Source organism: Cynocephalus volans, chromosome 2 (genome assembly GCF_027409185.1).
Source record: "Cynocephalus volans isolate mCynVol1 chromosome 2, mCynVol1.pri, whole genome shotgun sequence".
Taxonomy (NCBI): domain Eukaryota; kingdom Metazoa; phylum Chordata; class Mammalia; order Dermoptera; family Cynocephalidae; genus Cynocephalus; species Cynocephalus volans.
Window position 1 is genome coordinate 46,456,558 of NC_084461.1, and position 19,391 is coordinate 46,475,948.

Consider the following 19,391-nt stretch of genomic DNA (forward strand, 5'->3'; position numbering starts at 1 on the left):
GGTGGTAAATAAATATATCTTTTAAGTTCATTGAAGTGTAAAGTCACACTGAAATTATTTTTCTTAATATTTTCAAAGAAGTGGCACGGTTATGAACAGAAATGCACATTGGTCATTATTTAGCATAAATAATGCCATCATTCTGAAAAAACTGATTAGTTTGTGCTTCTGAATTAGGTCAGTTTTCATTTTGCTGAATTTAAACTTAAATTGAAATGCATTTTTCTTGAAGTCTATTGGCAAATTTCAGGCTTATCTTTATTGTCCTAAACATCACTGTGCTATATCCATGATGAGATTTCATCATTGACGTTAACTTTAGCAATAACCTAACTGAGTCTCAGTTTTCCCTCGTTTTAACATGGTTAGACTGTTTTCTTTGATCCTTTGTAGACGTTTAAATCCATCACCACATATTGAGAAACCAGAAGAGGAAGAATCGGGGAAATGAGCCTGCTAGCAGAACCTTTCACTTAATGACTGAAGATTTCCCTTTTGCTACTTAATTGTACCTTTTTAAGCTTAAAAACTACAATTATAATGTTTTTTTCTGTTTTTGAACTTCATGCCTGTGACTCAGTTTCTTGATATATAAAAGTTGGCCACGTTGGTCTGTAAGATTCTGTGATTTTGTACTGACATAGTACCCTTTGAGTAGGGCAGATATATGTCTGGAAACTATTATGTGCACATACCAAAGATACCAGTCTCTTGAAACAGCTGGCATTATTGGCTTATTTAGGACAGCAATGTTCAATTTTCATGTCTTTTACATTTGTGTTTTTTTGTTTTTGTTTTTGAATTCTTAACTAGCTGAGTCCTATCTTGCCTTTAAGGCCTATTGAAGACCCTGAAAGTCTCCCAGAGGGATGCCAGCATATAGTGAGCTATCCCTTCTCTGAACTCAGATGCTCATTATATTTAGCATGTAATCATGTTTTTTAAAAAGTTAACAGAAGGGATCAGGACCCTTTAAAAAGTTTATATCTTCCAGTTCAGAAGTGTCCTCCCTAGGAATCAACCCCGAAGAAATAATCTGAAGATTTAAAACAATTTACACATACAAAGCGTTTGATACAGACCTATTTATGATGTCAAGAAATTATAGTAACCTAAATATATGATTATGGATTTATCCATACATTGTGTCACATCCAGAACTATCAAACTGTGCAGTACTAGACTTGTTAGTAAATTATTATACATCCCTATGTCAGTAAATCATAGTACAGGAATTTAAAAGGAGTTTTCAAAAACAAATGTGATGGGAAAATGTCCTACAATTTAACTGGAAAAAAAGACAAAATTATATGAATAGCATTCTTTTTATTTTTATGTTCATGTGTGTAGGAAAAACAAAAGGAAATACAGATTTGGTCTCACTAATTTTGTCTATAAGATAAAAAATGAATTTTACATGTTTTGTTTCAGGAAGTTCAGAAACGTTTTCCCGATGGTGTTCCCTTATTAGATCCTATTGATGATATGGGCATTCAAGATCAAGGGCTGAAAAAAGTCATTCAGAAAGTAGAGGCTTTTGAACATCGCATGTATTCTCATCCACTTCACAATGATCCAAATTTGGAAACTGTGTATACACTTTGTGAAAAAAAAGCACAGGTATGGCAGAAACTTAGTTTTTGTAGTAGGATTCTGTGTCTTTCACTAAATGATTATGTATTTCTCATTTTCTTATCCTATTGGTTTTATCACCTAAAACAGGAAAATGTCTGTCTTTTAAATAAACCATCAAGTCTGTAACCTGTCAACTCTTATCAGCAAGACAAGATGAAGTTCATTTTGCTATAGATTGGTATTTGATATACGGGGGGGGGTTCTTAGATTTTTTAAAAACTGAGATATAATTTATATAGCATAATATTTTAAAGTGTCCAATTCAGTGGTTTTTAGTACTTTGACAGATATGTACAACCATCACCACTAATTCCAGAATATTTTTATCACCCCAAAAAGAAACTTCATATGCATTAGCAGTCACTCTGTTTCCCCCACCCTCCAGCTCTGGCAACCACAAATACACTTTCTGTCCATATGGATTTGCCTATTCTAGACATTTCTTATATAGAGAATCATAATATGTGGCCTTGTGTCCACCTTCTTTCACTTAGCATAATGTCTTCAAGGTTCATCCATATTGTAGCATGAATCAGTACTTTATATCCCTTTTATGGCTGAATAATATTCCATCGTGTAGATGTACCTTATTTTATTTACCTATTCATCAGTTGATGGACGTTTATTTTTTTCCTACTCTTTAGCTATCATGAATAATGTTGCTGTGAACGTTTGTGTACAAGTTTTTGTGTGAACATGTTTTTATTTCCTTTGAGTGGAATTGGATAGAATTGCTGGATCATATGGTTATCTCTTTGTTTTAACTTTTTTGAGAGACTGCCAAACTTTTCCCACCAGCAGTTCATGAGAGCTCCAATTTCTCCATGTCCTTGAAAATATGTGCTAACTGTCTGTGTTTTTTATTATAGCCATTCTAGGAGTGTCAAGTGGTAGTAGTTCAGCTTCTTACAGTGTTAGCTGTAATATCTAACCATTCTGAATAATGAATTTAGTAAAAGCTTTTTGAAGTGCACATGTTCCTTTCCACTGTCCACTCCTCTTTAAAATTTTTTGTACTACACAAGTCTCATTTCCGCCATGAAACTTAGAATTCCTTGCTATTAATACTTTTTCAACTTTTATCACTTACCACTTTTATCAAAACATTTGTCCTTCTGTCTCACAAACTAGATTTTAAGCTTCTTAGGAACAGATGTTTCATTTTAGCTTATTTGCACTCTCCTATGATGATTCATCTTTATAAAATAGATGCCCGGTATTTGTTGAATAAATGCATAAGTAGAAACTTCCTTAGCTTAATAAAGTAATATGTTTAGTTCATAGTTTTAAAACACTCTCCCTTTCTAGCTCTTCGTGAGCTAACATTACTTGGCCCTGCACCATGTGGAATATGGTGGCTGCATGCTTAGTAAATACATATTACACCATGCTGTGGCCCACTGTGAAGTGCTGTTAGGCCCTCTCCAGGGAACTCACCAGGTACTTCTCAAGATGAGGAAACTGAGGCATAAAAAGCTTTAGTTACTTTCAAAAATATATGCAGTTGTGGTCCTGGCCTTCTCATCTCTCTCCAGGACCGTTGCAGCAGCTCCCTCCCTACTTCTAGTCACTGCCTACATGGCCACAAGAGAGTCAGTTTCCACAACACAAGAACGGGAGACTTGAGCATGGTTGAATGATGACTGGAAAGCATCCATAGAGGTGGTATGAAACCTCAGGGAGAAACATCTGAGCTGCTCAAATATATCAAGGATTCCTTAGTGTCTGCCTGGGGACTGGCTAAATACATTTGATATGAAGACTCTGTAATAATACGGAAGAATGCTTACCTGTGAGTGTTAAAAAGGATCAAAAATTTATGTGGACTATGATTTGAGTTTAGCAAAAATAAAAACATGCACCAGAAAAACCTTAAGTGGTTGTTTTACGACAATGAAGTTATAGTAAGCCATTTTATCTTCCACCTTTGTCTGTATTGTGCTTATATTTCTTTTTTTAATGAGAAAAATAGGACCTAGCAGTTTATGAAAAAACAAGTCTTTTTATGGCTTCCTAGTGACCACACCCTTAGCTCTGCCTAAAATGCTTTCAAAATCTGGCCACTTAGCTGGCAGCATTTTAAGTACTCATACCCTCTAACCCAGTTTTCCCACTTCTAGAAATTGAGAGTACAAAGCAAGGAAAAAGCAAATGATTATAAGCCAAACCTCAGTGCTCTTCAGTAGGGAATTATAAGTGAATTATGCCAATTCATGTAATGAAAGTTAACATGGCCATTAAAGAGAATGAGGTAGATTTATATGTACTCTTTGGAAAAGAAGTCTTAATGTATTAAGTGGAAAAGGAAGCTGGTGTCTCTTTTGTTGGGGGAAAGCCCCTATACGTATGTATACATGCATTTACAGACATGTATATCTGTGTTCTTTTGTAAATGTATAGGAAAAGATCTAGCACAGCATTGTCCAATGCAAGCCACATACGTAATTTTAAATTTTTGAATAGCAACATTAAAGAGAAAAGAAAGAAGTGGAATGAATTTTAATATTTTTATTTAACCCAGTATATCCAAAATATCAACATTTTCATATTTAAAATATAAAAATTAGTGAGGAAAAAACTTAAGTACTGGATTCTCTTCTTAAAAGCTTTATAACCCTCACAGTACATAGCACAGTGTTCTGTTCTGCTCTTATAGGCGTACTCAGTCAAAGAAACTCTAGAAAACGGTGTTGTTTTTTTTCTGATAGGCCTGATGAGTCATACTTAGAGTTGTCTAGAATGGAAAGCATTACTTCCTATGACAAGGTATTCCTATGACAACACATCTGTTCATAGAAATATAAATAATCACTAAGAGCTTATATTCTAGAGTCTGATAGCCTGGGTTTGAACCCTATCTTTATAACTCATTAGCTCTGTGATCTTGGCCAGTTTATTTAGTAATCTCTCTATGCCTCAGTTTTCTCATCTGTAAAATGCAGATTTTAGGATTGCTATAAGAATTAAATGAAATAATGTAAAGCCCTAGACATAGGATATTTAGGTATTCTCTAAATAAATATCAGTTGCTGATCACTTTTATGATTTTTCTTTCTCAGTTGAAGCTTAATAAACAGTCTGCAAAACTCCAGAATCTTTGAATTTAAACTTCCCAAAACTTTTCTTTCTGTCAGTATTTTTCTGAACTTAAAGCCTGCATTTCAGGACACCATTGTTTTCTTGGTCTGATACTACCATGCTCTTGTCACAGTTAGGAAATATGTAATATTTACCGATTAACTGAATTTTAAAACTCTTCCACACTAAAGGATGACCTCAAAGTACATTTTCATTTTCAGCTTTTATCTCTGTGTATTGAACAAAGGCCTGTTGTCTTTGCTAAAATCATTTCCAGCTTAGGCAAGTTTGTAAAATAATTTGAAAGCAAAGAGAAGGAATACTTTTCAGGGCATCATGGGGAAAATACGGGTAGTCAAGAAAAAATATTCCTATACCCTCATCTTCTTTACCCTGTTCTCCAAACTACCCCCTAGTCCCTAAAGATGAAAAGCTGGAGCTGCTGGGATTGGTACTTTAGGAGCTTGATTAATTGTCCAATGAATCATATCTTGAGAGAGCCCATCCTAATTCACCACTGACTTTTTCTACCTCCCCTAGCCTACCTTGTCTAGTTCCATGGCTATCCAGTTCATTCTTCTCCTTCTAGCCCTTCCTCCTAACCCCTCCTCATTTAAGTAAGAGCCATGCTCTATTCCCCAACTTAAGCTTTTTACAATTCCTGTCATCTCCCTGCTCTGCCTCAAATTTTCAAATGGACATGTTATATTTTCCGTGTACCTACCATTTTAGCTAGTATGTAATAACTTTTCAGATACATTATTACTCTTGTGCAATATCCTCGTAAGAATATCTTCTTGAAATATCCTGTGCAAGAAGCTCCTATATTCCACTCCCACCAAATCCTCCCCTCCCCCGCAACATTGAAGCTTTAATAGAGAGGTATGTTGTAAGGTATAATTATAAAATATTTTTTGTTTTATTTCATGAGTAAATCTCATTTTACATTGTTTTATTATTGAACTTTTAAAATACCTTGACATGCCTTAGATTGCAATAGATATTAAATCTGCAAAGAGGGAACTAAAGAAAGCAAGAACTGTCCTACAAATGGATGAACTCAAATGTCGCAAACGTGTTTTAAGAAGGTTGGGATTTGCTACTTCTTCTGATGTCATAGAGATGAAAGGACGAGTGGCTTGTGAGATAAGCAGGTAAAATCTGGTTGTTCTCAAATTTGATTTTTAAAGGGGATACTACTTTTAAAGTGAGGGCTATTAATCTTTAGAAAAAAGAACTGTCTTAAAAATGTAAAGTTTATGCAATACCTTCCACATTAAATACAGTTTTAGACCATGAAATTGAGAAATTAGAAAAATTTCTTGCATCTCAGTGATTAACACAAGCATCCCTAGTATTGGATGCATTTCCTTTGACTTTAATGTATTGTGGAATTTTTACATAATCTTAGCTTATACACAATTTTGTATACTTTTTTTACACCTATTTATATTTTCCTACCTTAAAACTTAGTCTAGTAACTTAGTCTTTTACATGTATAGCAGATTATACTGAAGTTTTGGCCTAACAGTAGGATATTAGAACAGAGCATATTATATAGGCCACAGCTTAAAATTGGATATAAGATATTTTCTGTTATGGTAATCTTTTGCCACATTACAAATGACCAGAAAACTAAATGATTTAAAACAACAACAGGTATTTTATTCTCTCATGGTTTCTGTGAGTCAGAAATTCAGGAAAGTCTCAGACAGTTCTGGCTCAGGGTTTCCTGTGATTGCCATCAAGCAGGTTAATTAAGCTGGATCAGGAGGAATCTGGAGCAGTTGGGGAATGTTAGGATGTCTGTGTCTCTCTCTCTCTCTCTTTCTTTCTCTCTCTTTCTCTCCCTCCCCCTCCCTCCTTCCCTCCCTCCCTCCCACATCTTGGCTTGTGTGGGTTAGTTTGGGCTTCTACACAGTATGGCAGCCTCAGGGTGGTAGGGCTGCTTACATGGAGGCTCAAGGCTCCAGTGTCATCATTCTAGCAGGCTAAGGTGGAACTTGCATCATCTTTTCTGATCTAGCTTTACCTTTTGTAACCTTGCATGGACATCATACAGCATCATTTCCACCACATTCTCTTAGTTACTACAGATGAGTCATAAACACTCCCAGATTCAAGTGGAGGAATATTAGACTCTACCTATTGATGGGGAAGTGGCTGTTGTCCAATAGAACTTCCTGTGATGATGGAAATGTTCTATATCTGCACTGATCAGTTATAGTAGCCACAAGCCACATGTATTTAGCACTTGAAACATGGTTAGTGAGAATGAGGAACTAAATTTTAAATTTTGTATAATTTTAATTGAAATGGCCACGTGCACACAGCAGTTTACATAAATGTGAAATAAGTAATGCTTTTGTGGCTATCTTTAGAAAATACAATTTACAACACTGTCCAAAAAATTCTTCAGTTATTTCCTACTGTGGGGAATGTTTCCTGCCTTAAGACAAGCTTACTTCTGTTCTCCTTAACTTAAATGTCACAAGTTTTGATGAGGCAAAAGAGGAGCCAAAAGTAATAAGCTAGAACTTAAAAAAGAGATAATGAAATCTGGAATCAATAGTACATTTTTATAATGCAAATATAAGAAGAAACAATGATAAGCTAGTATCTGTAATGGATATATTTGAAATCTAGAATTATATTTATCAGCTGGATAGTTTCCAGGTTCATAGGTGACTGAGAAGCAGTTTTTTGGATTCAGAGGCCGTTGCCCATCTTAGTAATCTTGTACAGTTTCAACACTGGGAAAATATGGAGTCAAATGTGGGTTTTCTGTTGGTGCATTCTAATTAAGATTTCTAATAAATTGGTTTTTCATTATCTCTTTATTCTATAAATTATTTGTAAAATTACTTAAAGCTAAAAATAATTAAGAGAATCTTTTAGACCCAGATAATAAATGGTGATGACTATTTTTCCTGGTATACAACAGTTAAGAAATAGCTCTTTATTATAATGAATATGTGCATTTTGGTATTTGGGATCTTTGTTTGAAATGCCCATTTTACATTTATTATTTATACATTGATAAATATAAAGACCTACCATTTTCTTAAATCTTTGTCACTGTTCATTGATTTCTCCTCATGGTAAAATAATACATTTTACTAAAAACTATATGTTTTTTAAAAAAACTACATGTTAAGGATGTATGTGTGCACATGTGTGTCTTTATATTCTGACATTTGAAATTTACTCTCTTTTTTATGGCATTATAGTGCTGATGAGCTCCTTCTAACTGAGATGATGTTTAATGGCCTTTTCAATGACCTTTCTGCAGAACAGGCAACGGCATTATTAAGCTGCTTTGTGTTTCAGGAGAATGTAAGTGAATAGATTTACACATTTTATTCATGAATCATGTAGTTTAGTTTTAAAAGTATTATGGATATTTTAAATTATAAAATATTACTTTATGTTTACTTATTATGGGTAATGTTAATGAGAAATCAAAGCAACTTTAAACACAAAGTAAGAATTAAATAATTAAATGCTTATTATCAGAAAGGAGAATAAAGTAGGATTTCTTTGTGAACAGTCATCATTAATCAGATGCTAAATTTTAAATTTGTTCTATAACCCAATTCATTGTTTGAAAGTCTGGCCTAGTCAGACAGTCCTAGAAAGAAAAAAGATGAGTGAAAGTAAAATTAGGAAAATCTAATAAAAATGAAGGAGATAATGAGGTTGAATTAACACCCCCATGCCGCCAATATGGAGGATAATTATGAAGCAGCTGATTCTACTAGAGACTGAAGTCTTAGTTTTCATGGGCAGGGTTTGAGGTAGTGGCCAGCAGATTCTTATTGGTTTAGCAGTCGTTTTTTTCACGTGAGTAGTCAATTCATTTTCAACAGTTCTTAAGAAATCAAAAAATGAAGTGCTGTATGGAACACACAAGAACAGTAATTAACCTTGTACTGCATTCTAGAAACTAATATGATTTGTTTTAAAAAGTAAAATGTATTTTGTCACATTTAAGATTTAAGACTTTATTCATTGTGGATAAAGTGGATAGAATGAGCATGTCAAGGATATTTACGTTCTAGAAATAATTTAATATTATCTTAATTTTTAGAAGACCTTTTATTGTATAGTTTAACTTTTAAGTGAGTTATGTTAGACAAATTATTTTTTCAGTTCTGCCATTGTTCTGTTTACCTGTTAACTATTTCCTTATTTATTAATGAGATCAAATATATTCCTTCTTGAAGTAGGTGGATACTTTTCTCCTAGATCGCTGGTTACTGTTAAAATTACAGCTATAGTGGCAATGATAATAAATAGGACAATAATCCAAAAACAGTTTATGTCCTCCTGATATTACCTGCCATGCACCTGTGCATAATTTATATACAAGAGTAATGCATTACTTTACAAAATACTACGTTTGGCTGCTGTTTTTCTTAGGTTCAAAATTTTGTTGCATCAGTTTCCAAGATAATAATTAAGGACATTTGTCAAATTTCCTTTGAACAGATCTAATAGGGCTTAGAGACTGGGGACTGGTAATCCTCTGCCCATGTCAGTCTTTGTCTTATGGCTAATTTCTTGAATTGTCTTTTTTTTTTTTTTTTTTTTAAACTGTGTCATTACGATAATCCTGTCTTTTGAGAGGCAGGTTTTTCTTCTTTAAAAGAGTTGGGTTTTAGCAAACCACAACTCTTAAATCTTGGGGCAAGATGTCACTACATGCAGTTAACATTTGTTCAGTTAAACAACAAACACTGTCATCAGTTCTTGTGGTGGTGCTTTTCAACATTGAGATGGAAAATTGTACTAAAAGTCATATGGAATTTTTTTTGATACTTTTAACAGAATGTTTTCTAGCCAGAAAGCAGAGTAAATATAGTAAGGTACTTGTCATAAGTAAGATGAAGTTTGCTTGATATACTAACTTCTATTTAAAAATGTGTTTCTAAAACTGTGCCCCCACATTTTTTAGTAACATTAAAAGTAATTTAAAGATCACAGTCTTTATAATATAAACATAAAGTATCTACAGATATTTATTACATACCCAATGTGTGCAGTACACAGATTTAGGTGCTTGAGATACAACAGAAATTTTTGCTTTCATGATACTCATATGCTAGTGGATGAAGATAAAGAAATAAAATACATGCATAATCTGTGAAATGGTGATGAAGATTTTGGAGAAAATTAAGTAGAAGAGTTGGATAATGATCACTGGTGGGATGGGGTTACTTTAAATGAGATGATTGGAAAACGCCTCACTATAAATTAACAGTTTGAATTGATACCTAAAGGAGAGATGGGGGACAAACCATGCACATACCTGGTGGGAGAGCATTGGATAAAATCACACTTAGCTGCACTATATCAAGACCAGTGCCTTCTATCTAATAGTGACTGGCAAAGAGGAAGGTGATCAGTTACTGGTGACCATGAATAGATACAGTATTAAAGACATTTAGCAGTCTTGCATTCTTTGTTAAACTAAAATGTTAAATTCTTTCTGGCCATTCTGCTTTTTCATCATTCAATAATTTTTGGTTTTAACAGAAATAATAGTAGAAGCTGGCTTGTTACAAAATATACATATATACTTGATGCAAATCAAAACCAAGTCCTATATAATAACTACTGATGTTTAAAATAAAGGCAGATGCATTGCAACTAACCTATAGATGCTTTTTTAAAAACTTACCTGTAATTATTTTAAATTCTGTCACACACATTCATACCATTCTTATAATAATTTTATTTTTGCATAGTAACTCTGCCTTTTTCAAAATTCCTTCACAAACAATATCTTTTATTCTCATGATAAGCCCCTCAGTTTTGAGGATCTGGCTTTATTATTTCTCTTTGACAGGGCGAGAAACCAACACAAAGAATTTAAGCAGCTTGTTCAAGTTCATTTAGCTAGTTAATGAGAGACCTGAAATTCTATTATCTAATTAAAGAATGGACGAACTTTTTACTAGTTGGGAAAGCAATGTTAAGAATACTGAAACTCAGACTAAACTTTTAACTGTCTTATACTTGGTTAAAGATCTAGAAATATCTGGGTAAAATAAAAATTCAGAGCATTATTTTTAATGTTCTTTATCCCAGATTTTTAGTTTTTATAGATTGAGAGTTGCCTAGAAACTAAAACTGTTTCAAAATTAAACTATGATAAAACTGTTTATAATGTTGATGTAACTAAACAACTGTGTTTACATATTTGTTCTCCCTCGGTTCCATTTATAGTCACAGAAAATAGCTAGTTAGCACACTTTGCTAATTTAGCAGTGTAATATTTTCCTCTGAAATGTAATAAGAGAATATTATAACTTAGGATGAGAGGAAGAGAAACCCTAAATGCTAATAACTAGAGTCTTATGATATTAATAGATATCACAAAAGCTTTGTTTCATTTGTTAAAGCAGATAGTATATTACTATATTTTAAACTTGGATTTTTATACCAATTTTTCCTTTTCTTTTGTAGTCTAGTGAGATGCCCAAATTAACTGAGCAGTTAGCAGGACCACTTCGTCAAATGCAGGTAGGATTTTTTTGAGCTATATATCTTATGAATAGGAGGTGGTAAAATAAACATTTTTGACAGTCTAATCATAGTTTATCATTCTTCGGAGGTAACTTCCATTGGGATGTCAGTCATGTCATTTAATGCTAATTTGATAGTATCTTTTGTTATTTTTATTTTAGTAATTAGCATTCTCCCCCATCTTTGTTGTGATTTATATGGAGTCTATGTGAGTGTAGATATAAAACTACATATAATGTGGATAGGCTATACCAACAGTTCAGTGTTTGTATCATTTTCTTCTCAGTATTAAGAATGGCATCTTGTGGATTAGTATTTAGTTAAATTTTTTGCACATTTTTCAATGCTAATTTACAACAAAGTTTTAAAATCTGTTTTATCATAAGAAATTATCTATCTCTGGGCCCTCAAAGCCACTGTAGTTCATAGTAATAAATCTGTGTTGATTATTATTTTCTTAGGATGAATTGATTTTATCTACTTTTTCAAGGTTAGACAGGGAAAGATGAGCTAAGGCATTACAATAGAGGAATAAAACATGAATTATAAAAAAGGCCCCATTCAATGGAACCTTTAATATCCCTTAATATTTTTTCTAAGAAATTTAAACTTCCAGAGTCCTGGATGTCTTGATGGGCCTAGGAATTTTTGACCTTTTAGATTGTCTAGTAGAAAAGAATGGATCTAAGTTTCTCATTGTGGAGAAAAGAAAATATTAAGATTTATGTTTTTTAAGCATTTAAAATATTTTGTATTTCTCTAAATTTGTTATTGTCTTTGTTTTGTTAATGAAACAATTAGATATTAGTGAAAAGCTGTTCTTGAATACTTTTAATGAAGTGTTCTGGTTTTTTGTAGAGCTGAAAATCATGCTCTTAATATATTTTTCTTAGTTAACTACTTCAACATAATGGGAAAGCTTGGCTGTTTGATCACTTAGCAATGGGACAAGCACTGTGCCCATTTAAACGCAGAATATCCACATTGCAGACATAATACCTAGGAAGAAAAAGGGACCTCGTGGAATACTGGCTATGAAAACCTGAAAAAAAAGGGATATGGGAGATCATAAGTAAGGAATTTTAAGTATATCTTTTACCTTTAAAGGAATGTGCTAAAAGAATTGCAAAAGTTTCAGCAGAAGCCAAATTGGAAATTGATGAGGAGACTTATTTAAGCTCATTCAAACCTCACTTAATGGATGTAGTTTATACATGGGCAACTGGAGCCACATTTGCCCATATCTGCAAAATGACAGATGTCTTTGAAGGTATGGTTAAATTTTGTATACATAGATTTCTGATATAAGAAGTATACTTAGGATGGTATTGTTTTAACTGAGCAGAATAAAGTATTATTTTTAAAATTTTTTGTAACAAAATGGAATCTCTGCCTATCTAGATCAAAACTATTCTCTGCCAGTTCTTTGTGTTATTAAATAAGTACAGTCTAGTCTACTCATTATAAATTCCTTAGGAAACTATTTTAACTGTGTATAATCCTGTGCCAGTCTGTGCAATCACAGATAAACAGATGATGCTAGTAAGTAATATTTGTTTGGGTATTTTTACTTTTTGCTTTTGTTCTCTTGATAAAGAACTTAATGGTTTGCTATATAATTTCACTAAAAATAACAGAGCTGAAAATGATCAATCATTTGTTATTAGACTGTACATCTAATAACAAATTTGGTTGTCTTCAGTCAGACTGTTATTGCAGCATGAATCAGATTAAATTTAATGAGCAGGACTCTAAGAGACTGACGATTAACTTTTTTAATTTTAACATTTATTTGTCCATATTTGTGGGGTACAGTGTGTTTTTTCAATACATGCATATAGGGCACAGTGATTCACCTAGGGTAGATAGCATAGTTTTGTACCCATCAGTCCACCACTTCTCCCCTCTCCCTGTCTCCCATCCCAGCCTCTGGTAACCAGTGTTGTACTCAGCTTATATGAGAACACTTTTTTCCCCCTAGATTCGACATATAAGTGATACTATGTAGTATTTGTCTTTCTGTGCCTGACTTACTTCACTTAACGTGATTGTTTCTAGTTCCATGCATGTTACTGCAAATGACGTGGACATCATTTCTTTTTATAGCTAAATAGATGCCATTGTGTATCTATGCCATAGTTTCTTTATCTGTTTATCTGTTGATGGACATTTAGGTTGATTCCATCTCTTAGCTGTTGTGAATAGCATTGCAATGAACATGGGAATGCAGGTGTCTCTTCGGTATATTGATTTCATTTCGTTTGGATATATACCCAGTAGTGGGAGTGCTGGGTCATAAGTTAGTGCTATTTTTAGTTTTCTGAGGAACCTCCATACTGTTTCCCACAATGGCTGTACTAATTTACATTCCCACCAACAATGTAGGAGGGTTCTCTTCTCTCCACATCTTCATCAGCGGTTGTTATTGTCTTGATAATAGCCATTCTAACTGGAGTGAAATGATATCTCATTGTGGTTTAATTTGCACTTCCGTGATGATTAGTGATTTTGAACATTTTTTTTCACGTGCTTGCTGGCCATTTGTATGTCTTCTTTAAAGAAATATCTGTTCAGGTCCTTTGCCCATTTTTTAATTGGGTTATTTGGTTTTTTTGCTGTGGAGTTGAGTTCCTTATATATTCTGGATATTGGATCGTTATCTGATGTGTAGTTTCCAAATACTTCCCTCCCATTCTGTAGGCTGTCTCTTCACTTTGTTGATAGCATCCCTTGCTGTGCACAAGCTTTTCAGTTTGATATCCCATTTGTATATTTTCGCTTTAGTTGCCTGTGCCTTTGTAGTCTCAAAGAAGTGCTGCCCACTCCCATTTTGTGTAGCGTTTCTCCTATGTTTTCTTCTAGTAGTTTCTTAGTTTTGAATCTTAACTTTAGGTCTTTAATCCATTTTGAGTTGATTTTTGTGTATGGTAAGAGATAGGGGTCTAGTTTCAATCTTCTCCATGTGGATATCCAGTTTTCCCAGCACCATTTCTCGAAGAGGCTGTCCTTTCCCCACTGTATATTCTTGGTACCTTTGTCGAAAATCAGTTGGCTGTAAGTGCATGGGCTCTTTATTTTGTTCTGTTGGTTTATTTGTCTGTTTTTATGCCAGTACTATGCTGTTTTGGTTACTATAGCTTTATGGTATATTTTGAAGACAGGAAGTGTGATGCCTCCAGCTTTGTTCTTTTTGTTCAAGATTGCTTTAGCTATACTGGGTCTTTTATGGTTCCATACAAGCTTTAAGTTTGCTTTTTCTTTTTCTGTGAAGAATGGCATTGGTGTTTTGATAGGCATTGTGTAACAATAGGCATTTGGGTAACATAGACATTTTGATGATGTTCTTCCAACCCAAGAACATATAAGGTATCTTTGCATTTCTTGTGTCCTTGAAGAGAAATTTAAAATGAAAAAATAAAGGCAACAGGAATATATAAGGAGTGATTATAAGTGAATTACAAGAAGTGAAACAATAAGCAGAGTAAAGAAAATCATATTTAGAAGCACTATGTTTATTGGGAAAAGGTTGGGTATGTAGATGTTTATAATCATGAATTGTATTTACTACATGAGATATTTACATTGAACTTTCTTTTAAAACAAAAATAAATGAGCTTGGCCTTCGTAGAGGTGATTATAAGAATATTTAAAATACTGTCAGTATTGCTTATAGATCTAGTTTGAGAAAAATTACATTTTTAGCACATCCAATATTATATGCTTTTTAACTGATATTAAAGAAGTAATAGTTCACTGATTTTATTATTTTTATGATGTATAGGTTAAATTTCTCTGTTAACAATATTAAAATTTTAAATTGAGAGCCTTTACTATATTGAACTTTATGGTTTTTAAGGCTTTTTATGTTATGGTTTATAGTACATTATTTTCTAATTATGATGTGCTTAGATCTTTTTCTAAATTTTTAAAATTTCTAAAGCTCCACTAAATGACCATTTAGTGAATTAGTTTTATTTATTATTTATTTATTTATTTACTTTGGTGGCTAGCCAGTATGGGGATCCCAACCCTTGACTTTGGTATTATAACATCACACTCTAATCAACTAAGCTAACTGGATAAATTGCTTTTAAATTCTTCTCTGGATACTGTATTTTGTCACTGGGAAGATCACTGTTCAGTAACTAACTGCTGTTAGCCAGACACTGTGGTAAAAGGTTTATATAATTTACATCTAATCACCAAAATATTTATTCAGGGTATTGTTATTACCACTTTGCATAAGGAGACTGAGGTAAATAATTTGGCTGGGGTTATGTGATGTGGTGGCACCATGATTTGAATCCTGGTCTCTGTGACAACTCACATGGTGGTTGATAACTTCATTTAAGCACCATTATACCTTATCATTAAATTTTGAATCACCTGGAGATTTTTAAACCCTACCGTAGACTGTGCTATCTCCATCCACTGAAAATTCAGGGGTTGGATGAATGGTAAGAAGGTCTCTTCATAGTTTGTGATGGGTAGCAATAGTTGAGTCTGCGAGAAGTTGAATCTGTGAGAAGGGGGAAGCATGACATACCTCACTTGTGAACATTGCTTAACACACAGGAACTCACATCTGTATATAAAACCTTGTGTGTTTCACAGGCACCAAGGCCATCAAATATAGCACCACCACTCTTCAGTCATTGTTTTGGAACATAAGGGTGAAACTGATGACTGTTCTGTGCCTAAATAATTTCAAGATTTACTATAATAGCTCATTTTTATATAATATTGGCTTCTCTGAGAAGTCAAAACACAATGACATAAAATATAAGTGGTGCAGAGGAGAGAGTAGCTTTTTTTTAATTTTATTTTTTATTTTTTAAGAATAATCAAAGAGCAATAGACGTAGCCTGTTAGATGAGTGAATAAAAAATTTAGGGATTCCTGGAAAATTATCTTTGTGGATTATTTTTCTGTCCTTTGTACTTAAATAGAAAATTATCACAGTATGAAAAATAAATCCTAAGCTGATAAAACTGAAGACAGTTTATAGTTCTACCAAAATACCAGTTTCCCCCACGAGTTGACCTTTTCCACAGCATACTAGCAGGTCTGAAGTCTACTTTGCCCCCTCTCAGTAACTGGGGGGCTGCATCTACATCACAGTTTGCTTAAAATTTAAGTTTGAAAGTTTGAGAAATTTAGTTTTATAATTATAATTTGAAATTAGGTCTAACATCAGCACAGTTTCCATGTTTTTCTGGTCTGGGTGCCATTAAATCAGCTAAAACCTTTTCTTTCTAAAACTGGGATAATCTTTACATTAGCTCTTAAAAATAAATGAGAAATTTAATTTACTTAAGGTAGTATTACCTTTTTTCAGCATACTGTTTCTCTTTTTTATTTTTACCATTTTATTCAGTTCTTTCACTTAGACTACCCATTCTTTCCTCATCTTGTTATTGTACATGCTTTATATGACTAGAAAAATACTGTAATCAAGGCTCTAGCCCACTGTGTATAGTGTGTCTTTTTTATATAGGCAGCAAATAATTGCATCAGCCCTTTTTAATTTGCTATGCTCAAACCATATTTACTCCTAGTAATTTTCTTTTTATATAAAAATAGGTGATCATTTCATATCCTGAGCTGCTTCAAACATTAACACCATAATGATCAAAACCATGTGTTTTTGGGGGGATGTCTGATGCAAGAGAACAGTTTATATTGTGATTCAGTTGAGGAGTTCTGAAGTTTTTATATAAATAATTATTTTTAAATGATGGAATGTAGTTGTTTCTTATTTCCATCAAACTAAATTTAAATGGCAGTTTAAACAAAATATTTGTATGAGCTAATGCCTGGAATTGCAGTCTACTAATTCATGTAGTTGATCTGTTGTGACCTAGACAAAGGCTGTTACTCTTTCTTTCTGACTATGCATAAACAATATTTTACTCTTAACCATACATGAAGGGTGAACAAAGGAGTTGATTTCTACTGAGCACATGTCATCAGGAAAGCGTCTATGATGAATTACCTCTTGAAACTCTTTACTGTACTTCTGCCTGCCATAGGTTTTTAAAGCAAATGCTGTGAAATGCATTCATCCTCCAACTGTCCATATCACATGTTCTCTCGAATGCCTTGCAGACGGCAGTTTTACCCTTTTCTAGAACAGGATACATCAGTGTCATAAGGGATTTTCCAGTGGATTTGCTTTTTAAAAATACTTTTGCTAATAATAATAGAGTAACATTTTACTAATATGTATTGTTTCTGTGTTTAAATTTTGTCACAGTTTTACTGCTAATAGTACCTGCTGCTTATTCGTTCGATGGATAATTCTGAAACCCTAGTGGAAATCAGGCACTGTGCTGGGTGCAGTGCAAGCAACAGTCTCTGCCCTCAAGAAAGCATTCAGCCTAAGCTGGGATTTATTGATAAGTCTTTTCGGGATGTGCATGTGATTCTAAACTTATGCCAAACTAAATAGGAGTTTTAAATTATAGTCGGGTATGGACTGTGAACTACTTTAGGGAATGCCAGAAAGCTGAAGGCAGAAATACTGTTCAGGGAATTATGCTGTTTTCTATCCTTAATGAGAATGATGCTGTTTTGTTCATGAACCAGGTAAGCCTGATGTTTATTTAAAAAGCCCTTAAGCGAAAGCATGTAGTCCCAAATGTCCATCAAGTTGAATAAATTGTGGTATATCCATACAATAGTACAATTTCAGCTATAACAAGAAAAGAAATACTGATTCATGCTACTATATGGACCGACCTTGAACACATTTAGCAAAGTGAAAGAAGGCAGACACAAAGGCCACATATCATATGATTTCATTTATATGAAATGTCTGGAATAGGCAAATCCATAGAGACAGAAAGCAGTGTGTAGTGGTTGCCATGGGCTGGGGAAGAGGAAAATTAGGTGTGACTGCTTAATGGGAACAAGATTTCTTTTTGGGTGATAAAAATGTTCTAAAATTAGATGATGATGGTTACACAACTCTGAATATACTAAAGACCACTGAATTACACAGTTTATTAAAAGGGTGAATTTTATGATATGTGAACTATATCTCAGTGCAAGTTCTTCCAGAATGTTGATGTAAACCTAAGTATAAAAAGGGTGGTGACACTGAATTGTAAACTTTAACATGGTTAAAATGGTGAATTTTATGTTATGTGTATCTTGCCACTATCTGGGGGAGGGAAAAAGCAGAAACTAGAAAGTATTTGATTTCTCTTTCTACTCTGGCAGGACCAGAAGAAAAGATTTGTAACAAACCAGTAGGCTGGTGTGTTTGTGTTTCTGGTCAGCCTCAGATGCCTGGGAATGGGTCATGGCTTTGAAGCTTTTGTCTGGCACTTAGTCAAGCCAGTCCTAATTGATTAGGCAGCGTGATTTCCACAGCTGGTAGAAAGGAGAGCCCTTGGACTCCAGAGAACTGTAGTAGGTTGGAAAGGTACTAGGTAATTCACTGCTTAACAGTAGTCTTCACTAATCCCTATGGGGATTAATGTGGAGAACAGCCTTTATGCTGCAGGCCAGCTGTGGACTGTTAGTGTTTGTGCACACACACAGTGATTTGTTGATGACTCTGTGAGCAAAAACCAGAGCCATTGTATGTGCATCCCTGTACCTACTGGCCTCATTTCTTAATTGTTCTCTTGTTATCTGAAACTGTCAGAACTAAATTTTGCAGAAATTGAAGTGTTTACAAAGTGTGACATGGAAAGAAAGTGCTGTCTGGCCTGGCTGTGTGTTTACTTGCTTTAGTTTATACTTCATATGGTTTGGCTTTTGACAACTTTTGCAGATTCTGGTTATTAACATGTGTAATTTTGTAGAAGTACTAAAACAATATCAGATTGTGTTTCTTGGTACACACTTGAGATCAGTCAAAACAATGTTTGTGAGAGAAAGTGCCTGGCTCTTTGATGCCCTACATAGCAGAAGACTTTGTAAAGGATTTCATTTCAGTCCTAAATAACCTGTGAGAATCTGATCTGTTCTTTATTTTTTTAAGTGCCATATATTTACTTATTAAGATGCTACCTAATTCTCTTTGAATAGAATTGTTTGTGTAAACATTTAAAATCTGGTTGCATAGGTAATATGATGTTAATTACTTCTTCTATCCCAACTCCTACCTTCTCTCTAGAAACCCAGAAATTTCTGCA

The 19,391-nt window shown here is 33.7% G+C and overlaps 1 protein-coding gene across 1 annotated transcript in view; it reads left to right on the plus strand.

Annotated features, from left to right (window-relative positions):
- MTREX (Mtr4 exosome RNA helicase) overlaps positions 1-19,391 on the plus strand; it is a 99,302-nt gene that overhangs the window by 73,109 nt on the left and 6,802 nt on the right. Inside the window, exons 21-25 of the mRNA XM_063086617.1 lie at positions 1,432-1,620; positions 5,704-5,867; positions 7,944-8,049; positions 11,185-11,241; positions 12,352-12,514. Coding sequence (XP_062942687.1) covers positions 1,432-1,620; positions 5,704-5,867; positions 7,944-8,049; positions 11,185-11,241; positions 12,352-12,514 — 679 coding nt within the window. The remainder of the gene's footprint in view (positions 1-1,431; positions 1,621-5,703; positions 5,868-7,943; positions 8,050-11,184; positions 11,242-12,351; positions 12,515-19,391) is intronic.